Source organism: Dama dama, chromosome 9 (genome assembly GCF_033118175.1).
Source record: "Dama dama isolate Ldn47 chromosome 9, ASM3311817v1, whole genome shotgun sequence".
NCBI classification, from domain to species: Eukaryota; Metazoa; Chordata; class Mammalia; order Artiodactyla; family Cervidae; genus Dama; species Dama dama.
In genome coordinates, this window is record NC_083689.1 from 94,099,320 (window position 1) to 94,120,155 (window position 20,836).

Sequence of the window (20,836 nt, forward strand, 5' to 3'; positions counted from 1 at the left end):
TCAGCGATCAGTGCAAAGAAACAGAGGAAGACAACAGAATGGGAAAGACTAGAGATCTCTTCGAGAAAATTCGAGATACCAAGGGAACATTTCATGCAAAGATGGGCTCAATAAAGGACAGAAATGGTATGGACCTAACAGAAGCAGAAGATGTTAAGAAGAGGTGGCAAGAATACACAGAAGAACTGGACAAAAAAGATCTTCATGACCGTGATAATCACGATGGTGTGACACTCACCTAGAGCCAGACATCCTGGAATGTGAAGTCAAGTGGGCCTTAGAAAGCATCACTATGAACAAAGCTAGTGGATGTGATGGAATTCCAGTTGAGCTATTTCAAATCCTGAAAGACGATGCTGTGAAAGCGCTGCACTCAATATGCCAGCAAATTTGGAAAACTCAGCAGTGGCCACAGGACTGGAAAAGGTCAGTTTTCATTCCAATCCCAAAGAAAGGCAATCCCAAAGAATGCTCAAACTACCGCACAGTTACACTCATCTCATACGCTAGTAAAGTAATGCTCAAAATTCTCCAAGCCAGGCTTCAGCAATACGTGAACCAAGAACTTCCAGATGTTCAAGCTAGTTTTAGAAAAGACAGAGGAACCAGAGATCAAATTGCCAACATCCGCTGCATCATCAAAAAAGCAAGAGAGTTCCAGAAAAAACATTTATTTCTGCTTTATTGACTACGCCAAAGCCTTTGACTGTGTGGATCACAAAAAACTGTGGAAAATTCTGAAAGAGATTGGAATACCAGACCACCTGACCTGCTTCTTGAGAAACCTGTATGCAGGTCAGGAAGCAACAGTTAGAACTGGACATGGAGCAACAGACGGGTTCCAAATAGTAAAAGGAGTATGTCAAGGCTGTGTATTGTCACCCTGCTTATTTAACTCATATGCAGAGTACATCATGAGAAACGCTGGGCTGGAAGAAGCACAAGCTGGAATCAAGATTGCAGGGAGAAATATCAATAACCTCAGATATGCAGATGACACCACCCTTATGGCAGAAAGTGAAGAGGAACTAAAAAGTCTCTTGATGAAAGTGAAAGAGGAGAGTGAAAAAGTTGGCTTAAAGCTCAACATTCAGAAAACTAAGATCATGGCATCTGGTCCCATCACTTCATGAGAAATAGATGGGGAGACAGTGGAAACAGTGTCAGACTTTATTTTTTGGGGCTCCAAAATCACTGCAGATGGTGACTGCAGCCATGAAATTAAAAGACGCTTACTCCTTGGAAGGAAAGTTATGACCAACCTAGATAGCATGTTAAAAAGCAGAGACATTACTTTGCCAACAAAAGTCCATCTGGTCAAGGCTATGGTTTTTCCAGTGGTCATGTATGGATGTGAGAGTTGGACTGTGAAGAAAGCTGAGCACTGAAGAATTGATGCTTTTGAACTATGGTTTTGGAGAAGACTCTTGAGAGTCCCTTGGACAGCAGGGAGATCCAACCAGTCCAGCCTAAAGGAGATCAGTCCTGGGTGTTCACTGGAAGGACTGATGCTGAAGCTGAAACTCCAATACTTTGGCCACCTCATGCGAAGAGTTGACTCATTGGAAAAGACCCTGATGCTGGGAGGGATTGTGGGCAGGAGGAGAAGGGACGACAGAGGATGAGATGGCTGGATGGCATCACCGACTCGATGGGCATGAGTTTGAGTAAACTCTGGGAGTTGGTGATGACAGGGAGGCCTGGCATGCTGAGATTCATGGGGTCACAGAGTTGGACACAACTGAGCGACTGAACTGAACTGAGTAACAAATTAAAACTAAATTGAGATAATACCTATTTTATTGTTGTTGTTATTTAGTAGCTAAATCATGTCTAACTCTTTATGACCCCCATGGTCTATAGCCCACCGGGCTCCTCTGTCCATGGGATTTCCCAGGCAAGAATACTGGAGTGGGTTGCCATTTCCTTCTCTGGGGATCTTCCCGACCCAGGGATTGAACCTGCATCTCCTACTTGGCAGGTGGATACTTGACCACTGAGCCATCTAGGAAGCCCACACATCTGCCAGGATGGCTATAATCAAAAAGACTGACTATACGAAGTGTTTGTGAGGATGTGAAGAAACTTAAACTCTCATACTTTGCTGCTCTGAATATAAAATAGTGTAGCTACTTTGAAAAACAGTTTTCCAGTTCCTTAAAAAGTTAAATATAAACTATTACATACAGAATGGATAAATAACAAGGTCCTACCATACAGCATAGGAAACTATTGATATATTCAATATCTTGTGATAAGCCATAATGGAAAAGAGTATTAAAAAGAATGTATATATGTATATAATTAAGTCACTTTGCTGTAGAGCAGAAATTAACACATCATTGTAAATCAACTATACCTCAATAAAAAAGATAAATTAAAAAAAGGCTAAGTATAAACTTACCAAATGACCCACAACTCTCACTCCTAAGTTTACACTCAAGATAAATGAAAACACGTGTCTGGGCTGATTCATACGTGAATGTTCATAGCAGGATCACACATAATAGCTCCAAGTTGAAAATAATTAAAATGTCCATCAACCGGCAAACAGATGGACGAAGTAGCATATCCATACAATGGAATACTAGTTAGCAATAAAAAGGAATAAGTTAGTGATATGTACTACCCCATGGCTGAACTTCATAAACACTGTAAGTAAAGTAAGCCAGACATAAGAGACCACATATTGTATAATTCTACTTATATGATATTTGCAGAAAAGGCAAATCGATGGAACTAGAAGATCACTGGTTGTCTGGGACTATGGGTGGGAGCAAGACAGACTGCAAATAAGCACAAAGAAGTTTCCTGGGGTGATGCGAATATTCTAAAATGGGATTGTGGGGATAATTGTGCAACTATAATGTTGCTTTAAAAAACTATTGAATTATACATTTAAAATGGATTTAATAGTACATAAATTCTACTTAAATAATACTATTGAAAATAAACACAATCTAAAATTATAAGAAAACACAAAAACATTTGAGGAAGGCAAGGAAAAGCAAAAAAATGGACGATAAAATAATGAGACACAAATTAGCTCTAAGCTTTCAAAACAGCTAAAGCTTGGAGGGCACTACATGGGATACGTCAGGGGTTCCCAAACACGGGAAACCCCTGGGGATTACAGGTGACCTGGCTCCCACCTTAGACATTCTAACTGGATTGTAGTAGGACAGAGACCTTGACTGCTCAGGTAACGCTCTTGTGGAACAAAGTCTGGAAACCATGAGGACAGCATACTGTAAGGTTTTCATTGTTCATCTGATAAAAATAAATAGCCAGGGAAGAACTGAATTCTAAGAAGAACTTCTCCTATGGGTTCTCCTAAGAGAGAGCCTCGTAAGATGCAATGGGTTACTGCCTCTAAGTCAGTCTCCTCCCGGCCCACTGTGGGCCCTGGATGGGTTGCAGGGGTGCAGAGACAGTGACCCTTCAATTCTTAGGGCAGCCAAGGGGACCGGGACCCCTTAATCCACACCAGGGTACTGAACAAGTATTATACTCTTATAACACACGCCACGCAATAAAAAGCACTTCACCCAAAAGATATCTGTATCAGCTATAATGGGGAGTTTTATGCAGTTGTTTCTTTTAACAAGCTGACTGTAAAACAGGATACAATCTGGTTAAAACATTTCTGCAAGGGGCCAAAAATGTCCAGTTATCTATGACCTGGCTTCATTTATCCCATAGTCTTATGTATATAGCTACAAAATGCACCTGCACTTTTGCTTTTAGGTGGCACTTATGTCAGGTAATTTACATTGTTTATTAATGAGGTCACCTTCCGTCACCACGCGGCCAAGTTTGGCCAGAGGAGCTGGCCGTGTTGCCCAGTGAACGTTCCCTGATGCCTGGGAAGCCGTGAAAGGCCTTCGGTGTCCATGTCTTGAAATCTACCGTTTTACATGCGATTTTTAAGCTCATTTTTACCACAACATGTACTGCATTGCATAATAATATGCTTGCAGATGTTATCCATGTTATTTATGAGGGGTTGACCTTAGACTAAAAAATTATATTTACTCTTTAGTCTGAATCTTCCCCTCCTTCTCTATTTAAGTTAATGCCATACAGAGTGACTGGTTACGTGCCACTGGGGTGCATTAAGATTCTGCTCTTCAGAATTTTTTAGGAACAGGAAACTTCAGGTAAAATTGCTGGTATAGAAGCTTACCTATATGGGGTATGGCTTATGGTATCATATATTCTCTTGGTCATTTGCAATCCTTACTCAGGAGAATCTTCCTAACAAATTTTCCCAGCAAACATGACTTTGAGGGGATAGCCTTGATAAGTACATGAGTTCATCTTTATGGTTCTCCACCCCATTAGTCACATCATTACAAGAGAGTTACACCAACTACAGACAGAAAAGTCATCTTACATATTAACTTCCTATATGATACATCAGGTTCTTATATCAGGAGCTCCTGTTTTAAATAAAAAAGTGAGGTTCTTGCCCATATATATATAACCACAATGTTCTATCTAACTATAAAGAAATTCCATTCTTCCCTTAATGAATTTTTACTACCTGTGAAAGTGAACCAAGAGGGTTTTACTCTTCTTATATGGATATGGAAATCACCTTGGTTTACTCTGAAAATCAAAGAATGAAAGTGTATGAATATACTTATATTTCTAAAATGTGTGTATATAAGCGAAAGAGGATTTCAGTGAAAAGTACAAATGTGAGCATGGGAAAATGAAGAAAAGCAGTTCATGAACGTTTAGCACTTATGAGCAAAACTTGAGGAAAAACTACAGCTATAAAAATTTTGAAAAGCACCCTTAAACCTCTTTATCAGTTTAAAATTTATCACAAATAGAGAAGTGCCTTCTGCTGCAATCCCCTTAAGTCATCTTGTTAAATTCTGCCACAACATGTGTTACTGTAGTTCTACACGTTTACCTTTGCACTTTGTAGTGGGTAGCAGAGCAACATCATTAACCACTGCTAGGTGGTGTTTACGTTAGTTCTCAAAAGGTTAAGAAGCTGATTACAGCTAAAATCAGCTTTGCCTGAGGCTTCAGGGGCTCTGTGTAATCAAATTAGACAGCAGGGCACAGAGTCACCTAACACAAAGCAGTGGCACTTTCTTCTTTGCTCTGACCCCTTTCCCCACCCCCCATTTTTTACTAGGGGAACAACTCACACTTTGTGCTTTTACCAGATAATTTTAAAAGACTTGCTTCTAATAAACTTGACATGCAATCTCATAAGATGTCCACCTGTTCAAAAGTAATGAGAGCAGGTAGAGGCATTTTTGAAAAAAAATTTTGGGAAAAAAATCTTGTTAAAAAGAAGTCTACGTTTAGAGAGACTGAGATGTCTTAAAGTATATTCTTAAAAGGCAGGTGACAACGTGGTCACACGTATTAATACATGATATTATTAATATGGACATTTCCGAGGCTTGGAAAGACTGTCAGTTTTGTTCTGCCAAAAAAAAATTAAAAAAGCATAATGGTTTATCTGCTTCCAAGAGAACTGAGAGAACTTTTCAAACCTGATAGATGATGCATTAGCATTTCTAAGAAGCCATGGGTAACCCACTCTGCTGAGTTTCAGCTCATCCTCTCTCCATCTCTACTCTTTGAAGTCAGGCAAGGTGAGCTACATAATGGACGCATTTAAGGAGGAGGTTTAATAAGGTGAGCAGAAGAGCACGCCAGCACTACCTCAAGAGACTCCCTGTCCACAAGGTTCTACATTTAAATGCAGGAAGAAGCATTAGTCAAATCCAAATCTTGCCACCTTTGAGCCTAAAGGGAACAAAAGCATGAACACTAGATATTTAGAAAGAAAAGCAACGAGAAATTTAAATAAAATCTAGACTCCTGTTCTTAAAAAAATGCATGAATCATTACTAAAACTATATTTGACTTTCAACTTTCGGTTCAAATTCTACATATTTATTAACGAGCTTGAAACACAGAAACATCAGACATATGAGTGATTGGGAGAATGTGAGTTTCTGCTAATGATTTATTCTGGGCAATAAAATCAAAACTTGTTATTTTAATTGATTAAGTCATAAAGAGTTCCTGGCGAAGTCAAATCTTGCTATTTGCACAGTCAGACAATTTCTGCTAATCCAGCAGTACTTAACAAATTCACATGTGGTTAGCTTGTCTTGCTGTAGCTGTATATCACATTTCTGTGCTGCAAGCTGTGCAAAAAAAATCAATATGCCAAGTTTAACAAAAGGACAGGAAACATGATGTTCTCCTATATTTTCAATGAACCTCAAATGACTCTGCTGTTCATACTCAGTGCAATTTATGGCAATGAAATGTATTCTTCAATGAAAAAAAATCTACAATGGCGTGAATTATATAAATTCAGAGCTGAAGTTCTGCCTTATTCCATAATAACAATTTATTTAGAAGATTCTGACATTTTGATTCAACATGCATAGTACAATCAGCCATTCACAAGGCATATTTTATTTTTCTTGATGAAGGCTAAAATAAATACATGCTGTCTACCTATGGTAATACTTTGATATACATGTTTAATTTAGCTTTTGGAGACTTTGTTAAAGAAAATATTTATTTATTTATTTGGCTGGGTCAGGTTGGCTATTACATTTCAGGCTCAGTAGTTGCGGGGTGCAGGCGGCGACAAGTGGGATCTTAGTTCCCCAACCAGGGATCAAACTCATGTCTCCTCCATTCCAAGGCAGACTTTTAACCAGTGGACCACCAGGGAAGTCCCTGGAGACTTTTTTTTTGATGGTCTCTTTTCACACATGAAATACAGAATGGAGATGGTATCTATTTGGCAAAGCTTTAAACTGTAACACTACGGACAGAGTCCCGTGGGTCTTAAGCTACTAAATTGGTTAACTGATTCTAAGTTTTTACATCTTATTTTACTGCTGCAGAAGTACACTCTATGTGGAAGCAAGTCAGGATGAAATATTAAGAATGAGGTGGGAGCTGCCACTTCTGCCTTCTCAAGTCAAAGTGAAAGTGAAAGTGAAGTTGCTCAGCGTGTCCGACTCTTTGCGACCCCATGGACTATACTCTACCAGGCTTCTCCATCCATGGGATTCTCCAGGCAAGAACACTGGAGTGGGTTGCCCGACCCAGGGATCTTCCCGACCCAGGGATCGAACCCAGGTCTCCCGCATGGCAGGCAGACACTTTACCCTCTGAGCCACCAGGGAAGTCAAGTGATGTGGCAAAACAGCCAGTAAGCTGGGCTTCGGCCAAAGGAATCAGACCTGTGGCCACAGTAGCTTTATTGTTGTCGTTGCTGTTTTCTAATTTGAGTAAAAAGAGAACTGGCTTTAGGAATCTTCAAAGAGGCCACATACACAGAAAAATAAAGGAAGTCAAACGATCCACAGTTATAGAGGTATTCACTTAAACATATGGAAGAGTCTTTTTGGTAATTTCACTTCATTCCAATGGGCAGCAGTAAACGGATTAATGGCCCTTAGCTGGAAGCGCATGTCCGTGATCAGAAGTGAAAGCATAAACTGCTGCACACAACACACTCAGAGGATTACACTCATCTCTAACTTTGTTTTCATGTGTTCTTTGTAGGACACATTTCATTCTTATGTTAGTACAACACCATTAAAAGAAGGTGGGTGTTAATCTCCCAATCAGAAAATAACAAGGTAACGATTTTAAGTGTTGAATAATATTGATGTTGCTATAAACAATCATTTCAGTAAAATTCATATTCTTATTTCAAAACAGAGGGTTCAATATGGCCCAGAATACTGATAAGAGGTTTTTGTACGGTTATTCAGAAAACCTGGGGTTCCAGAGCTTGGGAAAAATGTACCAAGGTACACAAATAGTAAGTTGATTGCGTATGAAGTAGACTTCTTGATGTGCGGGTACACGGGGGGGGGTGGGATTGACAATGTACAGACCACCATGTGTAAGACAGACAGCTAGTGGGGACCCACTGTATGGTGCAGGAAGGTCAGCTCCGCGCTCTGTGGTCACCTAGATGGACGGGCTGCGAGGGGGAGGGGAAGAGGTCCGAGAGGGAGGGGAGCTATATACACAGCGGATTCACTTCGTATGCACAGCAGAAACTAACAGAACATTGTAAAGCAACTGTACCCCCATTTAAAGAAATTTATTATTGAAAAAGCCACACACGTAAACCCAGGTAGTTGTTTGGCCCTAGTATATAACCTGTGTATGAAAGTTGCTCCGTCGTGTCCAACTCTTTGCGACCCCATGGACTATACAAGTCCATGGAATTCTCCAGGCCAGAATACTGGAGAGGGTAGCCTTTCCCTTCTCCGGGGGATCTCCCCAACCCAGGAATGAAACCAAGGTCCCTCGCATTGCGGGTGGATTCTTTACCAGCTGGGCCACAAGGGAAGCCTAAGAATATTGGAGTGGGTAGCCTGTCCCTTGTCCAGCAGATCTTCCCGACCCAGGAATCGAACCAGTGTCTCCTGCATTGCAGGTGGATTCTTTACCAACTGAGCTATCAGGGAAGCCCTAGTATATAACCTACTCCCAGGAAAGGAGAGAATTAACACTTTTGGAAAAACAGTTAATTATTTTAAGAACAACAAAAAAGATCTATCTATTTTATTTCTGGAGAATGGCTTATTACTGAGAAAAACTGCCTTGATATGTTGTTGGTTTCATTAATAGGTTCACATGGCAATTCAAATTATTTTTCCACATTTTTCATCTTTGTAGATTTAATATTTTCTAGCTTTTTCTCACCTCTCTAAATGTTCTTTGGTAGTACCTCTTTCCTCTTTACTGGAAAACAATTATTAATGAGATTTCTCTACCACTTTATTGCCAGTAAACCAAATCTATGGATTCATTTCTGATATAAATGCCTATTTCTCTGTTCCTAAGGCAACATGGCCAGGTCTCTCTCTGGTATGTCTTCTTCAGACAGTTGATAATTTCTTTAAACTCAAATGGAGTGGTCCAACTTCACTTTTTCCTAGCACTACCTCATTTCTTCATTTCAATTCTTATCTGTCCACACAGGAGATAGCTTTGTAACTAGTATACACTCCCAAATACCAGAATCTTTACAAAATTATCCCGAGTTTTCTACTTTCCATCTATTATCTATAGGTCAGAATAAACCAGGTGTTATAAACTGAAACATTTGGTCTGTTTGAATTCTTAGGCTATGGAGAGCATACTTAATTCACTCTTAATCAAAGCACTAGGAGAGAATTTCAGAGCTGGATAAGATCATGGAAATCACCTACCTACCCACTGTTTAAAACAATGAGAGGTCCTGAGAAATTCAGTAACTGGACCAAAGGAACACACTGGTTGGTGATTCTCATCATTCCATACTCACATTGTGCTTTTCTAGTCCTCTGCAATTATTCTGCTCTTCAGGAAGTGAAAATTTTAACTTTTCAGTGTCCTACCTGTTTTGCTTAAAGGACTTTAAGTAATGCAGATATAAAAATACCTTGGTTTCTATTTCCAGCACTCTGAATATCCATTTGGGTTCCTAGTGTTTAAAAAAAGCTCCCTTTCTCATTTTCCTTTTTGCCCTCTTTTCTGAGGATTTTAGAGTAGGTTCCTCTCTTCCGACTTTCAACACTAGAAGAGACATGCTTCATTTTGATGTTCACCCATATCTACTTAAAGCACCTTGCCCTTTCTTTTTCAAATCCCTTCAAGACGTCCATTTATGAGTCTTTCTTTGTAAAATCCATCTAATTACTGGACAACAGCCACATGCTACCGCCATGACTTAATCTTCAGCTCTATTTCTTCATATTCTTCAATTTTAGAAACAAAGAACTCTAGAATTGAAATGGGTATTACAGTTTTAGTCTAATCCCTCCCAAATGTAAGAATTCCTTCTATCGGATTATTGAAAAGTGTTGAGTCTTTACTTGAATGCTTTGAAAGATGGAAAGCTCATTAGTTTACAATGCAGTCCATTCCATTTCACAAAAGTGACAATCATTATATTGAGCCTATCTAATTTCCATAATGCACAATCAAATCTAGTAAGTCTTCTGTGAGTCCTTTGGGGCCATAACTTTAAGATCCGGATGCTATTCTACCAGATTTCAAGAGCGGCTCTCCCTGCCGCCTGCCCCATGGAACTGAACACATACCAGCAACTTTACCAAATGACTCCAGGAAAATAATCAAAATTTTTATCTGGGCCTTTTAAATAAAAAATGAAAATCTTCAGCTGATGCTAATTCTACATTTCTCAAGAAACTAGCCTCAATGATATTTTAGTACCTATTTAGTTACGCATATAGGAGAAGCTCAAATTTTAACATATTAACTTTTATATTGCTGGAAAACAATATATCCATGAAACTTTATTATTAAAAAAACCTTTTTTTAGTAGAGAAAGCATGTGCTTCCAAGAACTACACTCCCAGCATTTATGATGGACAATCCATGTTTTAGAATTCATTCCTTCTAACTTCATTGATTTCTGGGCCAAGTACCAGACTTACCTTTCAATACTTTATTTTGTGAACCTAACTAAAGTGGCAGGTATATATACTGTCTTACCTACAAATGTATATTACATTTTAAAATAAACATAGTGAAGAACATTACATGTTTAATGTGAACATAGCTCTAAGGCCCTGTGGTATGTTTTGGGAAAAGTCAATAAATAAATAAATATGGTCTATTTTTTAGTCATAAAATCCTGAAATTAAGCAAATATGCTAACTCTTTGGACTAGTTTAACTTCGAGATTCATTTCAGGGGTGGTTTTTAATTCGATAGGTTTGGAAAAGGGGAAGGCAGGAAGCAGAGGGGTGGATCCTAGGGCGGCAGCTCTGTAAGATGAACTGCTGTCAGGCCGAAGCGGCTGGTTACAGTAATAGCTGGAAACCATAAGTGTTACAGGCTTTGAAGTCAGTCCAGCTTTGATGTCTTACTCTCATAGTTAATCGTAAGATAGTATGGAAGAGGGAAAAAAATAAGACTTTCCAATACTGTCCTTGGTGTCACTTCTCAGGAAATCCTAGCATGAGAAAAGATTGGTGTCTGTGTGAACTCTAATAGCACCAGGCTGCTCTCTATTTTTAAAAAGTTTTAAATTATTGATGTGACAATGAAGGTTATTGGTTAGTATGGGGCAAGCGCATGGATATGCAAAAACATTCTTATATCTGTTGTCAGAATATGTGAATCAATCAATGGGGAGTCCATGTATTAATGATGACATGTGGCTATCACTATGCTAACGAGTACTTAGATCAAATTATACATCAGGCTTCCCTGATAGCTCAGCTGGTAAAGAATCTGCTTGCGATGCAGGAGACCCTGGCTTGATTCCTGGGTCAGGAAGATCCCCTGGAGAAGGGAAAGGCTACCCACTCCAGTATTCTGGCCTGGAGAATTCCATGGACTTGTATAGTCCGTGGGGTCGCAAAGAGTCAGACACAACTGAGTGACTTTTCACTTTATACATATTTGGTTCCCAACCTTGAGGAAATTATCAGCTGAGGACTGATAACCCTGCCTGGAAGGAATCTCAGACACCATCTAACCCAAGACTAAAACCTAGAGAAGCTGGCTTGTTTTGGAAACAAAACATGAAACTGCCAAGTACACTCATGCACACACATAAATTAAATGAAGACCAATAGATAGAAATGAAGGGATTAAATTATCTTGTGAATTCTTGGCTAGAAGAAAGCATTCTTGGAATTTCATCTTTAGATAGAGCATTGTTTCCCTAACTCCAGTTATTTTTGTAACACTCAGCATTTTGCCACATTCATGAACTAACAGCACTACTAAAATGCCTAGTATTTTGTTTACATCAACTCACTTTTTCTATTTGCCTAGTCCAAAGCAATAATATCCATTAAAAAGACTTCATGTGTTATTCATATCTTTTTCTAATACATGTAAGAATAAACAACTACTAAAAAAAACAAAACAAAACCCAATCCATCCACAAACTACCAGTAATATGCATATAAAACACTGAGATGGAGGACTCAAAGGAAGAATATATCCCAATTATTTCTAGTGGTACTTGAATGAGAACTATGATGTTTAAGTCTGTGCTCCTTAAGTATTTAGATGTCCATGTGTCCAGTGACCCAGGATAACTTGAATTTTAAATATCTTTTTTTCCCCTTTAAGTTCACATGAAAAGCTCTGTTTTGCTTTTGGGGCCTGACCCAGCTTACTTCATCGGTAATAAATAATCTATAGTAAAAAAAAATCCATAATACCTATGATAGTAATGACAATCTGAGACTAAGGTAGTAACATAAAACAGTTGAAAGGGAAAGTCTCCTTTCAACTCTTTCTTAATAGTGCTATCATGTTGCTTATTGCTTTAAAAGAGAAAAATAAAACTTTCCAGGTACAGAAACAACCTTATAGGCAAGACTTTAAGAGGAAAAGGAAAAGAGCAATTAAAGTTCTATGGTATTTCTTTTGTTTTTGTGTCGGTATCATGTGATGAGATGAGGTAGAAGCCAAAGCCAGATACTAGGAGAAAGGGGTTAACTACACACCATGAAAACAAAAGGTTATTCCTCTGTTAAAGTTCTTACTCTTTAAGTGCATCAGAACTGACTGTAAACATAAACAAAAGCCACTGGTGGGCAATTAAATTTGAAGAAGTGGCTCATAAAAAGTGGAATATTCAGTATGTATTAGAATCAGTTACACAACATCTGATTTAATAGTTGGATTTTAAGCATTCCTCTTATAATACATGTTAAATGGCCTCAACAAATCATATTCTGTAATGCAGCAACATGACAATTTCAGTGTAGTCTAAGGCTTTGTAGGACAAGAACACTGAAGCAAACTAATCTGTAATCCTTTATCTACATTAAAAGGTTGAAAATCTGCAGGCATTTGTAACAAGAACTTTAAAATGAATTTGCCATTCCCAAAGTCACCTCACTAGACAGTAAAGAGGAGCTTGGCATGTGACCAATAAATGATGAGAGTGTAACACCTCGGGGTTAGAGGGCACGGGTGACTTCAACAAATCTCACCGGCCGGGCCAACAGAGTAAGCCGGGGATAGGATGCCCTACAACCCTAACCTGTTAATACCTTTAAATTCTTAAGAATGACCTCCAGTCTGCTCTTTCTTATTAGTTGTTAGTTACACTAATTACAGCTTAACTGGTATTGCTGGTACCAGTTTTTCCCCTCAAAAGACATGCAGAGAAAGGTTATCTCTAATAGCTTCAAACAACGTTAGCCAAATTCTGCTGTGCCCATTAGGAGCACTTACCTCCCGTTCTGAATGGGTCTTTTATAGACATCAAAGGAAAAGACACTAAAAGCAATGTGTGTTTGTGGATTCTGTAAAGCATTTCATGTAGGAAGCTGTAAAAGCAAGAACAGTAACTTCTCCTGTGACTAGAACTTTCGAATAGGTTAAAATGAGGTAATTTATTTTTTATGTTTATTTTCAACATATAAGGGCTGGTGATTTCAAATATAAGGAGCTAGTTATACCTTAACCACGCTAGTGAAGTAAAAATACTTAGCCCATGAAATCCCCTCAAAATTTATGGTTTTTAGAAAGGGATAATGAAGTTTCTATCATGATCTTTTAGAACCGTTTTAAGTTCAACATTTACATTGATGTTAACCCAACATTATACAGAATTGTGCATAGATTCCAAAGCCCATTTACAAAAGATTCAAATACCATCTGTGAAGCTGCAGTAAATTACCCTGTAACATTAATCTTTAAACCAGGCAGTAAATCAGAACAGAAACATACCAAAGAGATTTAAAGCAAGAGTCATATCTGAGTTATTGAGATTAATGTAAATAGTTTCACATATAACAGTTGTAGGTTCTCAATATCATGTTGTTTTTGCTTTGAATGAAACAAAATGACTTCTAAACATAAAAAATAAATAATATCTAAAGGACACCAGTGTATTTTGTGCATTAAAAAAAAATTCTGAGAACAATGATCAAAAAGTGTTGTTAACCTAAGCTCTGAGTTAAAAACACAATAACAAAATTTTGACTTTATACAACAGACACATTAGGGAGTGTCTGTTAACTTTGTAAAAAGAAACTTAGTTTTACAAAAGGGAATCTTTAAACCAAACCCAGTGTTCTTAAAAGATGCTGGCCATAGAATTTTGACTTTGATGGAACTCTCTGAGAAAATGTAGATATATAATTAGAGTACTATGTGTCATCAAACCTAAAATGCCATTGATTTTAAGATTCATCATTACTTCACTTAGGAAAAACACTGCCAATTAGACTATGACATGATCCTACCTTATCACATGGACTGCAAGATACATTTAAACCTTAGGTAGCTAAAACTGCACCTTGTAATCACAATGAAATACAATATTTTATAATAAACCGGCTGGTCTACAATATATCTAGTGAATAAACTTTTTGTGTGTGTGTGTATGTGAGAGACAGCAATACTTTAAATACTTTTACTGTATATAAAGCATTGAGGGGACACTGACTATATTAAAAAGCAAAGACATTACTTTGCCAACAAAGGTCCGTCTAGTCAAAGGTATTAGTTTTTCCAGTAGTCATGTATGGATGTAAGAGTTGGACTATAAAGAAAGCTGAGCACCGAAGAATTGATGCTTTTGAACTGTGGTGTTGGAGAAGACCCTCGAGAGTTCCTTGGACTGCAAGGAGATCCAACCAGTCCATCCTAAAGGAAATCAGTCCTGAATATTCATTGGAAGGACTGATGTTGAAGCTGAAACTCCAATACTTTGGCCACCTGATGCAAAGAACTGACTCATTTGAAAAGACTTTGATGCTGGGAAAGATTGAAGGCAGGAGGAGAAGGGGACAGCAGAGGATGAGATGGTTGGACGGCCATCTCATGACCCAGTGGACATGAGTTTGGGTAAACTCTGGGAGTTGGTGATGGACAGGGAGGCCTGGTGTGCTGCAGTCCATGGGGTCGCAAAGAGTTGGACACGGCTGAGCAACTGAACTGAACTGACCATATATTTTCTATCTTCTCTGAGGACAGAAGAGGAGGAAGAACAACTGATGCTTTCATGATTTCAGTTTGTTCATCTAATTTGTTGATTAACTAAGACTTCTTTCCACCAAGGATTTAAGGCAGATGATAAGGAGATCACATATAATCAAATAATTAGGGGAATGAAAAATAGAAAGCCAGAACTGGGGAAAAGAAGAAAAGCAACCAGATTGCAAGAATTTGTATTATTTCAATTAGATATAAAATAATTGATGAAAAGCAAAATAGGTCCTAGATTTTTATTTTTTTTCCATTGTACTTTTAAAAATAAAGCATAATACATTATCTGTGAGAGTTGAGGGACACTTTTTTCAGAAATATAGAACTCTGGTAATCCCCCCAAATTTCTATAAAACAGATGACAAACCAATATATTAGTTTGGCTGAAATGTTAGTTTGGATTTTTCTGTAACAGCTTACAGAAAAACCTGAAAGAACTTTTTGGGCAACCCAATGTTGTTATGTGTTAGAAGATAAATACCAAATGAGAGTATGACCAAGAGAGATATTAAATACTGGGAAAAGTAACCTGCACATATCAGCTGCTCTCCCTTGGAAAGATTAATTTGATGGTACCAGTGGATAAAGCAGGATTAACAGGAGAACTAGTGGACTGCCTGTGTGTGTTCAAACGTTAAAACTGATCTATGGTACAGATCCTATTAAGCTATCTTAGGATATAGGTGAGTAAATGCCACCCTAGGACCCAAAAGCACCAACGTGAGTGAGTAATACTGCAAGTAAGCCCCCCGCACAGTGGCAAGCAGGAATCAGTAAACACAGCAAAACGAGCCAGGGTAAACTATTATAGGATCACACACTTGAAACAGTCTGCTGATGGATCAGTTCGATTGTTCAAAATGCAGAATCTTCTTGTATTTAGATATCCCACATTTCTCCTCTCTGTGTATCAGATAACATAAGCATCTGATTATGGCACATACATTAAATCTTCCAAGAGCCTAGAGAAACTGACCCAACAGCTGTAGTGGACATACTTAAACCGTTCTCTGGGGAAGCACTCTTCAACTCACATAGCCCTTTTCTGGGCTGTCAATGACAGCGTCCTGCCCCGGTCCCCACCTCCTCATAGATATGCTGGCCCAGACTGACCAGTCACAGTTGGTTCGGTCCTATTAATTCAATCTCTTTGGTTCCAGCGATGAATTTAGGGATCATCACGGTACCCTAGCAGGGCCAGTCTGAGTTTTCACTAAGATTATTTGGATGCTAGAGCTTTTTCTCAGGGGTAATGCTGAAGAGAAGATGCTACACCTGCTTGTATCTACCCTCTCTGTCTGCAGGCAAGAAAGAATGAGGTCAATGGGCAAAGAAAAGTAGAGAAGGAGACAGAGGAAGAGTCTTGGTAACAGTTTGAGCCTTAGAATCTAATAGTACCAGAAGCAGATTGAACCCTGGGCTTTTCCACTTACATTAATCAATAAACTGCTGTTTATTTTTGGTTTTTGGTAAGCAGGTTGAAGTGGACTTATGCAATTTGAAGAGTCTGTACTAACACAGTAACTGAAAGAGCTTATATTCTACTCTTTTTTCCAACTTCTAGAAAACGTGAGACTGATATTTATGTGTGCACATTTGAATTTTCACATATGCATTTGAATCTGTAAAATAACTACTCAGTAAATTTTAATAGTGGCATTTTTTCAAAATGTTAATACATGTTTAAGGGCAAGACCTGATGTGAAGAACTGACTCATTTGAAAAGACCCTGATGCTGGGAAAGATTGAAGGCGGGAGGAGAAGGGGATGACAGAGGGTGAGATGGTTGGATGGTATCACCAACTTGATGGCCATGAGTTTGAGCAAGCTCTGGGAGTTGGTGATGGACAAGGAGGCCTGGTGTGCTGCAGTCCATGGGGTCACCAAGAGTTGGACATGACTGAGCAACTGAATTGAACTGAAGGGCAAGAAGTTTCTGGATTATCCATGTCAGTGCTATAGGTAACTGAAAGGGTAAGCCAAAGTAATTTATATTGAGTTTTCTAATACTTTAAAATAATGAAGGGAGGGGGCAGAGGGAGAGGAGGAATAACTTATTCTCCTGATGTTTTTCTAGGCACAATTAAAAGTAGTTTGCATTGGCACAAGAGTTTGGTATGGTAAAAACTGGCACAGAAATGTACTGGGAAGCAAGGGAAAGCTAGCCTAAGATCCTGGTTTTGTTGCAGGTAACGCCTTGAATATACAATTCACTAGTAAACAATTGACAGCTACAGACAGCTATTTCTCTTGGTTAAGAAAGCAGAAGGCCTTGGACAACAGATGCTTTTTCCAGAATGAATTTTCATATTGCTTGAACTATAACATGTAAACCACTTTAAGAACTGACTGGAAAATAACTGTCATCTGGCATTACGATTCGAATGAGCTATATTCCACTTCAAGTTGAGTTATAAAGAACTCCAATAAAAATATCTCAGTGTTCTCAAAATAATTACTTATCCCCTACTTTCTAAATATCTTATCAAATTCCAACATGGTTAACTTTTAGAAACCTTAAGTTTTCAGGCTCTCTACCTTCTAGCTGTTCTCAGCTGGTGCTAAGGGTCTAAAGAGGCAACTGCCCACTGGAATGCCCTAAACGTGAGCCCACCCAAGCAGACCTCTCAAAATTACTCACCTAATAACTGTTTTAGTATACATACTTCAGGGGTTTTCAGAAGTGACATACATTCATAAGAAACAGATTATCAGTGCTGGACCTTAACAGACTCTTGGCCTGTCTTTAAAACAAAATTTGTCCGCTGAAATGACCAGCTAAAAAGTGTCACTCAGTATTTAAGGACAAAGCAAGGGTGTCAAGGGCTTCACTGGTGGCTCAGACGGTAAAGAATCTGCTTGCAATGCAGGAGACCACGGTTTGATCCCTAGGTTGGGAAGATCCCCTGGAGAAGGGAATAAGGGAATGGCTACCCATTCCAGTATTCTTGCCTGGAGAATTCCATGGACAGAGGAACCTGGCAGGCTACAGTCCATGGGATTGCAAAGAGTCGGACATGACTGAGTGACTAACACTTCCAAGGGTGCCAAGACTTATGCAATGTTTGATGGCTTCTGACACTGGTGAGTTTGCATGACCTGGGGAAAAAAATTTTAATCTTTTAAAAATTCTACATTGGTACTAAGAACTCGTTCTAGAAAGTTTTATACAGATTGCTATATATATATTAAAGCATTTCAATATTCACAGATGGAAGTAAAGTTGGACTTAATAACTGAAGATCTATAGGCTTTAAGTTTTATTTTAAAAGGCATTATTAAGCATTGCATTGTTCTTTATGCCTTGCTAAATAGTTTTCAATAATTCTTAAGAAGAGTTTTTGCTTGCTTGTTTGTTTTTTACTTCTCAGAATGACTCTGTACAGGGATATATCACTCATTTTTATTTCATATGAGAATAAAACACAGATGAATTATTTATCTTAAATCAGTTGTTTGGTATGTACATTTACTTATTTCTATCTCCAGTGTCAGGCACTAAGCAACTAAGCTACTTACTTAAGACACTGTCTTTGGTACCTGATGATTTTTTCAATTAAACTCTTCCCAGTGTTTCTTATGATTTCACAATAAACATAAAGGAACTGATTAACAACTTTTTATCAAAAGCCTAGCGGAGACAACTGACTCTTGAGAAGAACAGGCCAGTGAACCTGCCAACTATTAATTTTTCTAGGTCTGTTGATGAGTAGTGCAAAGGCAAACCATCTGTAAGCTTTGTGCTAGGACAAAATTATTTTACTTCTTGAAAGAAAGGCCTTGAGAACCTTGGTCTTAGCATTAAGACTGAGGCTATTTGCCATAAGTCAATATAAGGACCAGTCACCTGAAGAATCATTTTGTGTCTTAAACAACAACAAATCAACAGAAGCACTACAACTAAAGAGATTATCTGTTGTTTAGTGTCTCCTTAAGACTGATATATTAATCTTTACAGTTAATGTTGAGAAAATACTTTTCCTGACGCATTCTGAAAGATCCATGTAATTTGTTTTGGGTACTGAGAACAATCTAACTTTTTGCCATGGCTGTCAGAATTTTAGCCCTTGAATTTAACTCTCAGTTGCAGTAACTAATCATAGCCTAGATTTTTAGTCAAAACCAAGTCTTCTCACTTTTGCTCCCATTCCTGACTTTTGGTGTCTCTCCTCTCTCTCCTCACACCTTCCACTTAACTCCCAGCCATCTTTCAAGGCTTCCTTAGCTCTAGTTGTCCCTATTCTCAAGTGCTTCTTCCTCTGGGTCCTCCTTCTATCCTGTCTTCTACCCCTGGCCACTGGGGAGGGGATCCTTGGTTTTTCTCACCTCTTTCCTCTGGCCAACCTATGTGACCTTGCCTCATTCTGCTCCTCAGTGCCTAGCCCCTCACAGGTGCTTAGTAGGTATTTAATCGCTGAGGAAGTATAGGGTGTAATACTACTGCTTATGAGAATGTGAGGACAGGGAACGAGGGGAAAAACAGGAGCTGGTTTGGGGCCACAGCAAAGATTTCTGAAAGATGGCCCAAAGCTGCTCTGCTGGACACTATCCTTTTGCTTTTCACGGTCTGGTATAGCACCTCTGATCTACAAAGCTCCTATTTTACCTAATGTACTTAAAATATGAGTATTATTAGTAGTATGTACATGCACATGTTTTTAGAACAAATGAGAAACCAATCATTGCTTTGTTTATACTTTCAAAATTTAATAATATTTGCAAGGATATGGGCATCATAAAATATGTGTAGTCAGATAATATAATGTACATGTACATTTGTGATCAGGACAGGTAGAGCTCTGTGAGCGAGTCTTAGAATGCATACAGTGGCAAACATGCTAACGATTTTTAATATAAGATATTCCACTGAGTAACTGGGATTACTGCTGTCCTCATTAAAACAATGACAGAAAATGTATATGTGCTTTTAGTAGAAAGTGTTATTTCATTTAAATGTGGTTTTATTTCAACTGCAGTATCACTGGATCAACTGTGAGAAAATATTTAAATCTCACAAATTCAAGCACCTTCTGTTTCCTAAATGTTCACATGGTGATATATGTGCACAGAGAATATTCACCAAATAAATTGTTTATTGACTAATGCAAGAAATTCAGTTCAAAAATAAAAATGATATTTTTTTTTATGGAGTGTGCCATTTCTGGAAACTCGAATAAAAAGGATAAAGATTCTTTCACTTCTCATTTAAAAGCGTAACATTTTTGTTAGTATTTTACTTACAATTTCTTGGCCCGGAAGACAAAAATTTATGGCTTTAGATTCACTACTTTAATGACATGACACAGAAGCAGCAAAACATTCTTTTCTACCTGTGGTGTTGCTATGATTGCCTTTTCAGGAGAGAAAAGAACAACATAATAAATCCCTATATGGTAAATCTTTTCCCACCTCTTCTGTTTAAATCTCAAAGGCAATACATATTTAGCAAGCAGACAGGTGCCATAAAAATATGTTTGAAATGAGGTAATCATTTATAATATTTGCATGTGTTTAATGACATGATTACAGAAAGAATGATTTACATTTCACATAGTGAGCAAACTTACTCAGTGTCTACTTAGATTTAGCAATGTTCTTAAAACTATTTATGAAACAATCAGTGTCTAAACACTTGCTATCAGCTGTTTTAGCTCCGCTTTTCATAAATATAACACAATCACAACAAATTAAAGGCAAGTCACTTGACTGTCCTGTTACATTAGCTTGATGAAATGAGTGGCTGGCAATGCTTAGCAGAAAGTGACAGGGTTTTCTCAATAGGCACACATATCCATTTTTCTGGGGAAAGTAAGAATCATATCTTTATCAAAATTTCCAA

General features: G+C 38.2%; 1 protein-coding gene across 6 annotated transcripts in view; it reads right to left on the reverse strand.

Moving 5' to 3' along the window:
• The window catches only part of ARB2A (ARB2 cotranscriptional regulator A), a 391,787-nt gene that overhangs the window by 79,142 nt on the left and 291,809 nt on the right, over positions 1–20,836 (reverse strand). The window contains exon 12 of one of the 6 annotated variants that reach the window (XM_061152010.1): positions 6,003–6,185. The exons of the other annotated variants lie outside the window; for them this stretch is intronic. Within the exon in view, the coding sequence (XP_061007993.1) occupies positions 6,166–6,185 (20 nt within the window). The 3' untranslated portion in view covers positions 6,003–6,165. Of the gene's footprint in view, positions 1–6,002; positions 6,186–20,836 lie in introns of those variants that run through there. 6 annotated transcript variants of the gene reach the window in all.